Source organism: Zonotrichia albicollis, chromosome 7, assembly GCF_047830755.1.
Source record: "Zonotrichia albicollis isolate bZonAlb1 chromosome 7, bZonAlb1.hap1, whole genome shotgun sequence".
Lineage (NCBI taxonomy): Eukaryota > Metazoa > Chordata > Aves > Passeriformes > Passerellidae > Zonotrichia > Zonotrichia albicollis.
The window spans coordinates 41,705,218-41,720,811 of record NC_133825.1 but is presented as its reverse complement, the minus strand read 5'-3'; the positions used below and the strand labels follow the sequence as shown (position 1 = coordinate 41,720,811).

At 35.9% G+C, this 15,594-nt stretch overlaps 1 protein-coding gene across 4 annotated transcripts in view; it reads right to left on the bottom strand.

Annotated features, from left to right (window-relative positions):
• VTI1A (vesicle transport through interaction with t-SNAREs 1A) overlaps nucleotides 1-15,594 on the bottom strand; it is a 258,683-nt gene that overhangs the window by 198,932 nt on the left and 44,157 nt on the right. For 2 of the 4 annotated variants that reach the window (XM_074545232.1, XM_074545230.1), the window contains exons 4-5: nucleotides 9,460-9,537; nucleotides 3,133-3,153 (exon numbers count right to left, since the gene is read on the bottom strand). In XM_074545232.1, the coding sequence (XP_074401333.1) occupies nucleotides 3,133-3,153; nucleotides 9,460-9,537 (99 nt within the window). The remainder of the gene's footprint in view (nucleotides 1-3,132; nucleotides 3,154-9,459; nucleotides 9,538-15,594) is intronic. The other 2 variants (XM_074545233.1, XM_074545231.1) reach the window with 1 other exon arrangement.

The window sequence follows — 15,594 nt, the reverse complement described above, 5'->3', positions numbered from 1 at the left end:
GATAATTAGTGTTAATTTTGCTTAATTATTTTTAAAAAGGCATCTTTTCATAACATCTGCTGGTTCCTCTTCATTGCCCATTAGAAGAAAAAAAATAGTATGGTGCCTTTCTCCAAATAGTATCCTTCCAAATGATATTGAACTAGTGTTAAGTATTTTAAACTTTGTAAAAACCCTCAGAAACCTAACACTCACATAAATGTGTCTCAAGAAAGAAAAGTAGCAGGGGTAGAGGGTGGGAGGTATGGGGCATAAAAAGAAGGAGTGGAGGGTAAGAATCCTAAAAGTTAGAGAGGAGATACTTAAAAAACCACCAAAGGCTGGGAGTGAGCACAAGAAGTACAACAGTGATCACAGAACAGATGTACAGGGCTGTGTACGGGAAATGAAAACACCATCCCGTAATGTTAAGGGAGAGAGCGGGAAATAATCAGATTTCACATCACAAGGTGAAAGAGCTAGCCAACAAAGAATTAGCATTTGTATATTTTTCTATACCATTTAAGCCACATTTAAATAAAATAAATTACCATCCCAGTTCAGTCTTACTGTGAGCAATTAGAATACTAAAGCCCTGTGAACTCGGTGTTAACACTAACTCAGAGCCGTTTCTTAACTTGATTTCAGAGCCTTTCCACCCAAGGCATCCTATAATGAAACCTAATTTTATTATAAAGGGTGGTGTCATTTACATTGTTTGGATTTGGAGGCTCCCTATCCTTTGGACATGAAATCAATGCCCTGTAGCAGCAGCTGATGCTTTCAACTGCTTCCCACCCCTCCCCAAATTCCTTCTCCCACAGTATCCCCTGCACTCCGTGAGGAGGGTAGCGAGGTGATGCAGTCTGTCTCACAGCTTCAGAAACAGCTTCTATCTGGAGTTACATAAGGAAGTTTTGCAAAGTGGCACGCTATCACTAGAGATTTAGTCATTCCATGTGGGCTGGATTCAAACTGAGATCTCAGGAGCTCAAAAGACAGAGCGACACAGCCTCCATGGAAGCCTGTGTACGGCAAGTGTGCGAGAATAGAGCCTCGTAATGAGAGGAAGCACAGGTTTTATTAACAAACAGTATGGCAAACCACAATTTCTTTTAAGATCACTTCATACCTCCTTAGGAGAACTATAATTGGGGATGCCTTGATGTTTCGCTCTGTGACGAGTTAAGAATTATGCCTGAGTCACTGTACTAGCCTTCATTTAAACTTTAATGTGCATTTTGCATTGGGTATAAAAACACCATTGCATTTACAACCTATCCAACACAGAGTGGGTACTTTCATGCAGAGAAAAGAATGGCAACAATTGGATTTTAAATTATTTTTCTCTCTACTAGTAAAATTTTGTTCCAGACTAAATAAAGGGATTTATTACTTTATTTTCTGCTGCTTTCACTGTATGCAGAGAGAGGAAAAAGTAACTTATGAAGCTAGCAAGGAAAAGAAAAAAAAAAAAGAGAATTACCAGAAGCAATGTCAATTTTTTTAGGCAGCTAACACAGGATTTATAAAATCGAAAAGGTGTAACTGAGTTCAGTATAGCTCCCAAGTCACAGCCCTTTGCAATAACACCCTGAATATTCTTACTTGTCTTCATAGCTATTTCAAAAAAAAAGCAGATAAGCAGCAGCTTTGTTCTTTACATATAATAAAATTTTCAGAGTGAATTTAAAAATTAGGAATCTTTATAAAACTATAATCTTATGTTTGCAAACAAAAACCCTACTGCACTCTTTGCAAAAGCACAGGAGCAGACATGAAGGTGCTGTTAGAGGGATGAGAAAATGAACCGTGTTCTTCTGAAAAAGCTCAGAAATCAGGCTACACAAACCCTTGCAACAATACTGTCATCTGTTTAAATACTGGGACTATTGGGGAGGGGAGCTCAGCAGTGGTGGGAAGGCTTTCATGTGGTTACATGTTTATTTTATTTAATTTTTTTGTTAACTCTTTTGCTCTGCAGCTTTTACATATTAATATCAGCTCTATGAGAAGAGGGGGAAAATAAAGCATTTGGGGAACTAGTGAAGAATGTTTGTATCACAAATACCTACCTGTTTTTAAGAATTCTCTGTAATTGTCCTTAATCTGGTTACTTTACAATTCTTTGTCATCACCATTTCTAAAACTCCCAAATCCTTTCCTGCAGAGTTCAGTATGTATTACTGATACATAACTGGGCACACATGTTCCACAAAGAAGATACCAGACAAATGAGTGATGTTAAAATACTTGTGCTTCTAAATATATTTATTCAAATACTTCACTGGTCCAAGCTTTCCGTATGAAATCCCTCAGAAATCTGACCTGTAAGTAAAACTTGACTTTACTCAGCCCCTCTTTTTCAGTGGTTACTAGGAAATAATAAAAAAATAGCAGGTCAAATACCTGCTTTGCTACAACAGTTAGTAAAAGCAGAGATTAATTTCAGAAAATACACTGAAACATTTGAAAAACTGACCATTAAAACAGGCTTCTTTCTAAATATTTATGAGTCATTTATAACTGGAAGGTATTCTGGAATACTGATCTCTAGTGTTACACCTACAGATCTACAGCACTCACAAATAAATAATAAATATTGATATGTGTGTAGGTCTCTCTACTTCTACTGTATTTTCAGTGGGTGTACAATATCCAGTATAACACATAAGCTATTTAAATACCTCACACCAAACTCAAAACACTGTGAAATACCGTGTAATTTTTAAAATGTTTCAGCAAAGGTTTACACTAAAGCAATGCTCTCACTTTCAATACCAGTGTATAAATGTACTTTCCCTATCAAAGATTTTGTGATGCAAACATGATTATTACTGTACCTGATTTGATCATGGTATTCTTGGAGAGATCAAATAATAGAGTTTTTTTCCACCCTTCTTTTTCTAGTGCCTTTTAAAAAAATTCCACTATCAAAGAATGTTAATTTCTAAGGATTGATCTAGAGATTCCTATGTAAGTATACAATTATTAGGGAAGAGGAGGCACAACAGTGAATATTTTAAAGCAATGTAATCAATATTTTTGCTTTGTGTAGATTTCCCTGCAACAATGAACAAAAAGATCTACTTCAGATTTAGAAACTCAGCTTTAAAGGGAAAGCTAGACAACAAAAAGCAAGAAAGTACTCACCTCTTCACGTAATTTTATCAACTGCAACATGAACGCACAAAAAAGATAAAAAGGAAAGAAATGGCAGGAAAGAAAGATCAGTTGTGTGACAGGATACAGAATTAACATTGACAATTTATCTGTTTACATGTTTAGCATTTAAAAATCACAGACAAACACATTAAAAGAACCTAAACATAGACTACATGCAGAGTTTTTTGAACGAATAAAGATCACTTTCTCACACTGTCACATTAAACAAAGAGAATAGTGTGAAATTCTCTTTTAAACCACATCTAAGACACCATCATGAAATAAAGGGGAATGACTTCATAGAAGTCTATATTATAAAGAAAAAAACAAGTTTACTATTCCTCTCTTCGAAGATTGTACAGCTGAAGTGGTTTTGTATATACAAGTTTTCAGAATGTTTTCTGTATATTTTAGTTGTGACAACTGATTTCTTATTTTACTAGCAGATCTAACTTATTAATAGATGACTGCATCTTTATAGCATATATTTCAGTATTTCAATTTTTATATACCTGAGTTCTACTGCAACTATATTATTTAATTTTATTATTGAACTTCATACTGACGGTTTCTGCCAGGTAAAAAAAATGAAGCAGCTCAGTTAAATGTCTCAGAACTATGATTTATTGAATAGCATATTTAAAAATAGACAAAGGAATAGGGAACAACATGAAACATATTTCCCTCAGAAAAGACCCATTCCAGGTTCTTGATCCAGACCACTATACAGTGTGTGTGTATATATATAAATATATACATACAGGGGGTGTGTGTATGCTTATATAGTATATAAATTTATATTTATTTACTTATGCTTGCAAATCAACACAATCTAACACAAATAATATTGCTCTGGCAGCTTTACTGTAAAACTAAATAAAACCCCAGCCTGATTATAAAGCTATGTTGTAATATACTCGCCTCTTAGAGAGACAGATAAATTATTTGTACCGGAACAAAATGTATAATTACTCACAACAAATATCTGCACAAGAATGGCCCTTTATAAAAAATTACAGTTCTCTCACCGATTCCAGTTCAAAATTACAACAGCAACACAATTATCTCAGTTTATGCTGATACTTCACCTACAGTTTCATAACACCAATTTTCAACACATGTGTAAGCTGAGAATGTTTACTACTAACAAAGTCTCACCAGCATGAAGGAAACAAAAGAACCTCCATTATTCTCTATTGTCTCATATGGCTCATCTAAAACTGAAGGCTTGCCTCACCCCATTACCAAAAGGGACAAGAGCTCTAATGAGATGTAATTAGGGGGGCTCCTACACCACCCCAAGCTGAACTGGGCCAGCTCTTCTGCACCCAGCTAAAGGAACTTTGCCACAATTTGGTATAAAGGAAACCCACACTGCTGGGCAAACCAGCGCTTAAATTCAAGTGCTTGGCCTATCATAAATTGGTCTCTTTCTCCAGCTCTTCCCCCCCTTTTTCCCCCAAAAAGGCAAACATTAAGGCTCTTTAGAAAGAGACTATCTGGGAGTTGATCACATAGCTATCTTTTCTTTCTGAGGCCACCATTCTTCAGTTGACTATGATACTTAAAGGGCCAAAGTTTAAAACGACTCTCCCGCAATAGAGCCCGTCCGGGCATGCCACCCTGCTATAATCAATGAGAGTTTTAAAATGCTGCACATTTGCTTTTTCAATAGGTCCCAAACAAAAATGTTCTATCTTGTTTGTGCTGCATGGCTGAATTTAAGCTCTGCATGGGATTTGCAGCTAAGCTAAGTAATGGGAGAGGGTTGGGGTTTTTTTAACATTGGCTGAAAGATATTCATTCAAATTAACAAAAGATGTATTTTTCCCCCATTTAACAATGCTCTTGATGAAAATGTGTTACCTTTATATTTCTATTTTGAAACATTATTTTTATTATGTTCACTCCTGAACTGTAAACAGCGTTAAGCCGTGCACAGCCACCATTTTAGGTTATGATAATCAGCATATTTTTGAAACAAAGATATTTTTTTTCTTCTTTTTTTTTTTTTTTGCAATACAGAATTCGATACAAGAGGTAATCTGTTCCTTTGTAGGCTAAAAAAAAAAAAAATCTGGTTTACGCTGGTTTGAACCAGTGGAATCTCTTGTGGCTAAGCCTTCTGCTGTGACTAAAATCAAAACTGCACCACAGAGAGCGAGGGAGCAAGATGGGATGTGTGTGTGTGTGAGTGTGTGTGTGCACGCACGCGTGTGGCCGCGAGGCTCCTCACGTGACACAAAACTACCGAATTTTTTTTAAAAAGCTGATAACGCCACCGCCGTCTCTGTCCGCATATAGATAACGAATAAATGCTGAACTCTATTAAACGCCCTTTACACATTATCGTGGGTCGAACACACAATTTTCTGAACTTATGATGACAGTCTATTTATTTTGCTATAAACCCTCGGCATGTAACGAACAGATTTGTGTCTGGTAATGATCTGCTCTGCCAGGGCTATATGAAATGATACCGACCTTCTTTAGATCTTGGTGAATTAAATTGACCAACTTCACCCCCTGGTCTGTAGCTGAAGTTTGACACACTTTATGCACAGCAAGCCCAAATCTAATATTATCACAACTTTGTAGTCAGAAATTAAGTAGACACAAAATATTTGTTCACCATGAATCACGTATAGAATGTATGGGTATACGGATATGCAGTTTAACCCAATGTGAATTTATTTAAACTTACTAATGAACATAGCTGCAAAAGAAAAAGGAACACTGTTACACCTCAACAAAGTTGGTAATACTGAACTTCACATCATTTCTGTTGAGAGAAATTTCTGATTTAACCCAACACATGCTTCCTCAAAAACATGACTTGCTACATGAACCAGTTCTATTATTATTAAAGTGAAGCTACAACTTTTGGTAGTGTATTACTGCACTGAAAAACTCAAAACTTTCAAGAGATTTGCTAAATGTTGGTGGCCAGGACAACAAACAAGACTTGAAACAACAGCCTCTTTAAGACCACTCTTGGAAAATAAATAATAACCCAATGCACACAGCAGCTTTTGGGATTGGGTTTTTAAGGCGGGACTTTTTTTTGATGCAAGAAGGGACATTTCTTGATTTTCATCCTCTGAGTGCCTCATCTGAGTGCCTACATACACATGATTCAAATTAAGAAAAAAATTAACGTATGTTAAGCAATTACCTTACTGAACTATAGGATCACTAAGAGCACTATATCACTACCTGTCTCATGAAAACAAGCTGCACTTATTTAAAAAGAAACTTTCAAAAGCAGAATTATATAATTCTTACAACTTCTTACAGGAAATGCCTATATGCTCTATCTGGCAAAATCAGTTAAATTTTGGTATAGCCATTAGAAGGGAACTGTATTCCAAGTTATTCTGAGTGTCTTCAAGACACAATGTCTGCTGCTTTTGAGAGACATGTTGGGAAAATGAAGACAAAAGAAGAATTACCATTACCTATTCTTCAATCTTTGTCCCGGAGAGAACAACTGGAAACTTTTACCTACCATCCTATTCATTACAGCTTATAACTTGGCTGTGGTTTGCTATAATTTTACCTTTGAAACTCAACTGAAAAAGAGAAGCTGAATGAGGATAAGATCCAGATAATTTAGTTTTCCATTCGTGATCTGTTTTATTTGTAGCTTTTTAAGATGGTCATACTAGCCAGCAAGCATTAAGTTCCTTTTGTCTTCTCCCTCCACCGAAAACATCATGCAAATGTTTATCACAGTGACAAAGACCAACAGCTCATACCTCACAACCCTGACTACCCAGGTATTCAATATTTCTATTGGCAGATTTTACCAATTTCTGTGGTTTGGTACAGGAGCAATTCTGAGCTGGAAAAGTTTTTCAACACTTCCTCTGTCAGAAAAGGAATCCTTTCTCTCCTGTTTCACAGATGGTGACTGAATTGGGGAAAACAAATCCTCCACTTTTCAGTTAAACTAATTTAATCTAATCCAAACTGATTGAGAAGTAAAAATCCTACAATATTAGGGCCAGGATCAGTCCACATATCTATATTTATTTCCATGAGACAAAACAAAAGCAAGCATTTGAAACATCTTCAAATATTTAACATGGCTTTGAGTTATATCTGGGCATCCTTTCATCATTTACTCCAAGTTTTCTACTGATATACTAATGTACAGGAGTGAAAGCATATTAAACCTGGGGTTACTGAGTTAAACACAACAATATCTCATGCTCAGTGTCTCCTAAGGACCCAAACCTACACTTGATTTTGAAAGCTGTACACTCTAATAAGCTCAATACCAGCTGAAGTTTTTGCACTAACTGCTTGCACCTGCATCTACATGTACATAAGTACAGGTATAAATAAAGATATTTAATAAGAAAAAGAGAATATTATATTTATTATAGAAACAGCATAAAAAGTAATAGATTTTTAAAATCCTGGCATTTGCATATTTAAAAGAAATTAAGTGACTCCTTTATGGTGCTATTTCATTATTTTTCAATAAAGGAATGAAGAACTTTAAAAGGTACGGAGGTAATAATTTCAAGTTGGGTTATAAAAAAGGATTTTGATTACCTAAAAAACTATACAAGAGTCCTTCAGCAGACAAATTTTTCATCCATTTAAATAGTGGACATTTGGAAGAAAAAGCCCAAAGTTGGCAAATGGTTGAAGTCATTATTTAGCTCCTTGAGATGAGAACATGGCTCTTTCACCAAGTTTGGAAAAAAGATCATCAGTCACAGCAAGTGCTCACATGAACCAGTTATTTAAACATTCTTTAAAAAGTGAAAATAAAATATTTTATCTTATCCCTACACATAAGATATTCTGTTATAAGTAAAGCTTCTTATCACAATTGCCCTTTTATGTCTGAATTCACACATTTTTTTTCTTGAAATGCAAAAGTAGCAGCACCTTAAGAGAAATAAAATGAGAACCTTAACAGTTTCACAGGACTTCATTTACAATCATGACATACAGACTGTGAAATTCTTCTCCCAGAAATAATCTTCTCCATAAATTCAGTATTTAGGTATAAAATCCCCTCTTTATTTTACTCAAATTTTGGAATCTCCCCTTTCTATCATATATAAATATGAAGATTAACGTCCTTTAAATTTGTCTTCACATAGAAATCAGAGCTGCTATACTCCAGTCTTATGTCTTCAGATAATGTATCCTGTGTCTAATTTCATTCATGTATGAATTAAAGTCTATTACAGAGTTTAAAACTTAGTGAGCATATCTAAAATACTCTATAAGACTGGGGTTATGGGGTCTGTGCTTTGAAAGTTCTTGTACAAGGTAAGTCTCCAAGTCTTTATTTTTTCTGTCCTTAGTGGAGCTGAGTCTATACTGAGCATAGAAGATACAAAAAAATTTCAGAACATTCTGAGCCATTTCCTTATTTAATAACACATTTATCAAGTAAACATTTAAATATTTTTTTCTTTCATAAGCAAAATAGTTTGGATTCTCTTTGGCCAGAAGAGAAAATATGACGGGTAAGAAAACTTTCAGCTAACTTCTAACTCCAAAAATACAACACTTTGATAATATAAATTTTAGAAAGAAAAGAAATATTCTCCTTTCAGACAGAGTGTCAAACAAGTTTCATCCCAAAAAGAAATATTAACAGGTGGGTCAAAGTCTCCTGAATAAAGCATTGCCATCACAGTCTATCGGGATCTCACTGTAGTATGCAGAACAGCAATACGGGTACAAGATTTTTAAAAAGCCCCAGGATTATCAAGCTTTCATTCATTAAAGGAGGTGGATAGCACTCTGCATCCTAGTACATGCATTATGAAAGCACATTCTTATTAGTACAACTTGTGTTTTTGGTACAAGGAGAGAAAATCTGGTTAAAGAGGGAATCACACAAGGAAACTGAGTGGGATACTGCCTAATTCTGAGAGCGCACTTTCATTTGTTTTGCCTGCCAGTGTTGATTTAATTATACTGCATTATTATCAAAGCTGCATTATGTACTTTTTTATTCCTTTTACATGTGTTTGAGGTGAAGACCTTGGCTTTGTCGGCAAACAGCGTGTTTCAAGTTATTTCTTAAGTACTAAATAATAAAGAAAAGAGAAGAAAAGATTTTTTTTGAGATAGCAGACAGTGATCACAAGTTAAAGGGTTAAATGTAAGATCTCCAAGAAACATTTTGAAGTTGATTAAGACCCCAGCTTTGCATTAAACAGTATCACTTCCACATGAGTTGTTGCTAATGCTGTTAAGGAGCAGCTTGAGAAGCCCAGTGTGCCAGTGACCTCCTTCACCCTCCAGCCACCCACTAGGGCTTCTTGATTAGCATCCTACCTGGTTCTCTGAGGAATTCCCGTCATCCCCCAGGAGTTCATTCCGCACCTCATCACTGTAGGCGATTCGTGACCTTTTCTGTAAAACAAAAAGAAAAAAGGGTTAGGAAGTAAAGCTCCGGAGCCACTGGCATCAAGGCTGATCATCTTAAACCTCGAGAGCCCCCTAATGGATACCTATTTGATTAAAAAAAAATAAAAATCTGCAAGTGAAAGTTATCACAAAGTTCTTCAACTGCTGTGCCTTAACAAATCTGCATGGCAAAACTATAGGATTTCTAAGGCAGTCACTCCCTCAACATTGCAGCAACAAAAGCAGCTTCTGTGAAGCTTGAGATAAGTAACATGTGAGGCAATATATACTAACAGCAGAAGCATTGAAAAAATGCCAGTGCAGGAACCAAACACATCTTTCTGAAGAACACTTGCTAGCAGGTCAAAGAACACAACCTAACAGCGATGGCAGCAATGCCACCAGACAGGAAAGAAGACTGAGCTTTTCCCATATTAAAAAAAAACAAAAACAAAACAAAAACTGAACCTGAACAACACACATGTGATGTATCTGATTCAATTTAAAGATGCAGAAAATTAACAAGCATTTTCTATGCTGCTAAGGCTGCTGGGAAAGGATCAGAAATTAAAGGGCAAAAGAAAGAAGAGAAAATAACGGCACAAGGAAACACTGATTTTCAGCAGTTCATGGAAACACCACAAAACTGACACAGGCATCCATGGGATCATTATGACAGACAAGATATTAAGTAAATTCACAGCTTATGAGCACCAGATTTGCTCTTGAACTGATAATTATGTTGATTCTAAACTAGATCAAGTGCCAAGCACTGGAAAGCAAATGTGTGATGGTTAGCAAGGTAGCACAGGATTCCACAGAGCAATAGGGAAGGCCACAATGAGAACACCAGCCCAGCTTTCACTTTCTGTTTGCCAAATAACAGGCTATTACTCAGTTAATATTCCCACACTTACCATTAAAGGAGGGTATGAATTTTGAACACATTGTCCAATTTATTTTCTTTTTCACAGTAGTTATGGTAATTTTTACACCTCATCAGAGGAAGAAGCCCAAGAGAAACAAAAACTAAGCTGTAAGGCCTTCCTTTATTGATGGGGGCTTCCCTCACACCCTGCCATGACAGTGACAACCGGTAGGAAATCAGAAAAAATGAATCCCTCTTCAAACCTTCCCTGCTTGGGCCACCATGCCAAAACTGGTGCTTTGGACTGAGGCACAGGAAAAGAACACTAGAAATTATACTGAGCACAGGGAAATTCATCACCTTAGTAACAGAGGTTTGAAATGGGTCACCCTTTATGCGAGGAACCTAGCAGCAAAGTAGGCCTTGCATAGGTCATCCCAGAGCAAAACATTTTAGCTCTTTATGCTGGGTAGCTCCCCTTTATTGCCAACATGATCACTACAATGTTTACACATTTGTGATTCTCTTGCCATCAGATCCCAAAGCTACAGATTACAGTAATAAGGACAAAGCCCTGGACCACAGACCCACGGCAAGAGGAGAATTGTGCCAAATCTTTTGGAGATCTCAGCTGTCACAGTTTCACACTAACCAAGCTAAAGTAGTCTACAGCATTAAAGGAAATGAGAACCTTTAAACAGGCTGTGGTATCAGAGCTGCCTGTTTAAATTATTCATTTCATCACTATGGGGGACTAAAACACTCCACAGTATGCAAGAATATCATATGGAGATAGGTTTTGTTTTTCTCTTTTCTCACCAAAAATCCAACAAATTGGCATAGATTGCTCAATTACATTATTTTCCTATTTTCATTTTATACACATCAAACAAGGAAGGAAATTACAAATATATAACAATAAATATCTAATCATCTTTTCTGATTAAGATTCAATCTTAGGACTTCATTTGAGGTCTAGTAGTTCAACTGTACAGTTTCTCCCAATTTCACAAAATGACTCAGCTCCATTGATCCTGTTAGTGTTGAACATATTTATCATTATTAGACTGAGATGAGGAGCATGATGCTTCATGAGCTTGTTCTCTAGTGAACAAGCTTCCTAATAATATGTAGGGACTGAAATGGTCCTTGATTACACATCATTTATTTGAAAGATATAACTGGATGATATTATCATTCTTAGGAGCCTGCATGGGAGAAAGGAAAAAGAATATACTTCACGGGAAAGAAATAAATGTTAATAGCAATACAATTTTTAGAGGCCTTTTATAATCCTTTATTATCATCGCCAGTGAACTTAATAAATATATTTGTATCATTGTTCTTTGATTGTAATAATCTGTCAGGATCTGAAAATCAGAATTTTTATTAAAAGAAATAATGCTTTGGCTACAATTAGGTAGAACTCTTTGCCATAATCAATAAATAATTTGATACTACTTTTGATCACAGTTTCACTACCAAATGAATCAATAATATAAAAGGAAAGGTCTTTGAACTAAAGTGTTCATTTATTCTTTCAGGATTTGTCCAAAATATCAATATCTTGAAACACTATTCTTATTTTTATTTAAGTATTATTGGTTAACATTTTTAAATGTGGCTATCAAGATTAGTTCAGCTTGTCTGAACTCAATAATTAAGTTTTTTATTATTATTTTTTATTTCATAACCTTCAGCTGTTTATAAATATATATACTTTAGCCAAATGCAAGAATGATAGTTTGAGCTGGAAATGTCACACACTCTGCTACATTTTGAAGGAACCCAATTCATAATGCATTTTATAAATAGTTAATGACTTCTATACATAAGCTAACCAGGCAAATCAAGAAATTGTCAACATTTTTAGTCTTAGTTGTCAGTTACCACTGTCTACTGGTACTTTATATGTATGTTTCTAGAAAAGACAGAAGCTTTACAGAGTTTGTAATCCAAGGCATTTCTGGGCAGCTCAATATAGGTTTAAGAGGTTCTGTGTGCAGTTTTTTGTCTGCAAAGCTCTGTCACATATAGAAGTTTTCCTTGTATTTTATATTTTCTTGTATATACCTAGACAAAAAGTCTAAGCACACCAGTGGTTTTGCTCAGTGGATGTGTTTGCAGTTGAGCATAGCATGTGCCCAAACACAGAGACACAAAAGGGTTAAGCTACTTTCTACAAGAACTTCAGCACTCAGAAAGTTTCAGGGGCTGTTTTAAATGTACTACAGTACCCAGACCTTCTGACAAGGAAGAATTTCTGATTCCAGGCAGATCTCTCTTGGTTTATGAACAGGATTTTTGCATACTGATTGGGTGATTTCCTTAAAGCCCTGTTCAAACAGATACACTTGCTCAGTTCTGTCTGGCAATTTGGCTTTAAACAATCTGTCTACTTGACCCAAGCCTTAACATTTCCCAATAGAACTGAATGTGTTCATAGGCAAGCCCAGCTAAATTAGAATTGAAATGAATTAACTCAGCTTAAACTAATTAAGATCTGTGATCTGCAGCACCACCCCCCTGTATGATTCTACATGTGAAGCAGGGTACACGTAACCAGACTGTAAGAATTCTGCTGTACCACTAATCTGAGCATACCAATGAAGTTCTTCTATTACTAAAGCATATGAGAAGTTAATTTCCATGGCCTACACATGGCAAAGCAATTGCTTAAATTGCCTCACCTGGGAATTTAATACAATGTTATCATCAGACCAGCCACACTGTAAATAGATTTATAATGCTTTCCATGTGCTAGGCTAGGTTGCATATGAATTAAGTAATGATCTGGTATTACAATACAATCAGCTAGTTCCCACACCTGGCAGACAGGATATTTTGCTAAATTACTACCTATACAGATACATCACAACATAAAAACAGAGAAGGTAATGGGAAGAGAAACAATCTACATGGTGTATGACCGAATTTTACACGGTAACCAAATAAGATGTAGATAGAAAGAGGTATCCCAAATAATCTATTTCCAACATCTGCACAACAGAACACATGCTTATTCATTTCTATTCAATTTTGGCCTAATTTTCCGCATTCTGTACTTTAATTACCATCCACATTCTGAAATGTTCCCATTAGTGAAGGCCAGAACTAGGCAGTGCCCCCTCACTCCAATGCACTTCCAGCAATCAGCCAAATAATTGATGTAAAGTATTGCACATTTTCATACATGAACTAAAGAATAGCTCTCCCCCTCCTAAATGCTAAGCAGCCCCCAAACAGATGAGCAAATGTAGGTGCATTTCAGACAAAAGACCCAGCAGATCCTTTTATCCCAACCTTTCAGTTTTTCAGGCTCAATGTTTTAAGAACAGATTAAACAGATTTTTCTGGTGGAATATGTGTAAACAACAAAAAGGCTTATTTATCCACAAACACCTGTTTTCATACAAAATCTATTATAATTTCCAAGTATATATAAATGTTTTAAAAAATCTCCAGGCACCTGTTTGACAGTTTGGCCCTGCTCTAAATGTAAATAAATACTTGAGATTAACATAACCAGAAATAATTTGTGGGAATAGATCAGATTTAATTTGGGTTCTTGAAGTAGTCACTTCTGCCATTTGCTAAAAGCAAGGTGAAAAAAGTGACCTGATCCCCAAAAGGACAGCTAAATACTGCAGAATATACTCTTTCATGTCTGCCTTTTGGAATAGGTATTTAAGTAATTTTTGCTGAGCAAAATGGAAAAGATACAGTTGAACAAATTTAGAGGAAAAGTGGCCTGTTTAATAATCCTAAAGTTTATAATGAAACAGAAACCCAAACTGATTTCTTAGCAAGCAAGAAATATTGGAATTTCTTTTCTATTTGAAAAATTGTGTTCAAATTTTGAATGAGTTTTGAAAACTCATACTTAATTTTAATTTTCAAAACTATATTTCTCTTTAAGGTCATCAAGAAACAACAAACTAGACACTTCAGACTGCAATTCCAAAGGGGTTTCCTGTTCCTAAGTGCTGAGTTTTTAGCAATTGGGTGCAAGAAGCAGGAAAATGGTGCTAATACAGAACCTGATGCCATGCAGGTCTTCCAAGCATTTCCTTAAGAAAACTGAGAAAAAAACCCCAAATGAATACATTCCTGTCCAAAAGTAAATAAAAACTATTCCACAAATCCACTGAAACTTCTGATTGAAAGAATCAATTTACCAGTACATGTCAGCTGGCAAAAGTCAATGTCTCAGCCACCCCCAGTGCTGCCTCCCTCCCTGCACACGCAGAGAAGAGGCTGCAGGCAACTCTGAAAGAGAAACAACTCAAACCCCGCGTTCTGCCACTCTGCCAAATGTCAGCAGCTTCCTGCAACAGCACTGAGAAATCAGACTCCAAGTGCTAATGTGAAATTAATGCAGAGATACTATCATCCATCTTAAATAGATGTCACAGGTCCATAAATCTTCTTTTCAATAATCCTCATCAAACACACTTTTAGTTTCATTATGGGGTGAGGGCAGGGAGGAAGGTCAAGCAAAGCCCCATGAGGACACATTTTGTTATGTTGATGGTGAAAAATGCAGCTTCTGCCCACAAAACTACTTCCACCTCAAACTCATGGCCAGTGGATCATGTATGTCACCAACAAGGCAGGTATTGCACCTGCTGTGGGTAAGGAAGGAAACAGGTGACCTGAGAGAGAACTGAAATTCACTGTTTTTGTGAATTTATGGAGTAACAGAGGATGGTTCCTATCATGAAAAAGACAGTTCTATTTAGAAAACCAGCTTTTATTTACCTGAACTCAAACTTGTAAACTTAACAACCCAGAAATGGAAAGATTTTTTATAATTCAAAAGGTTGGAACTTACTGACCTCTGCCTCATTCATGATCACTTTTAGAGAATGATCAAATATTCACTATGATCACTATGGAAATCTATGGAAACATCTAAAGAAACCTAATATAATGCAATACAACAGTTATAAATCCAAGCATAGAAAATTTCAGGTGAGTACTGCTTGGGCTTGAATAGTACTCTACAAACATAAACTAACTCCCCTTAGCATGGCATGTAAATCAATGTTATTTTTCTTTTTATTATAACCCCTCATCTTTGCTTGTTTGAATTACCACATACTAATTCCAAACCTTGGTCCCTCCATATACAGTATTTTATTCTTTCATCAGAATTTAGTTTCTCCAAGGTGCCTGCAGTTCTAGGCTGTTCT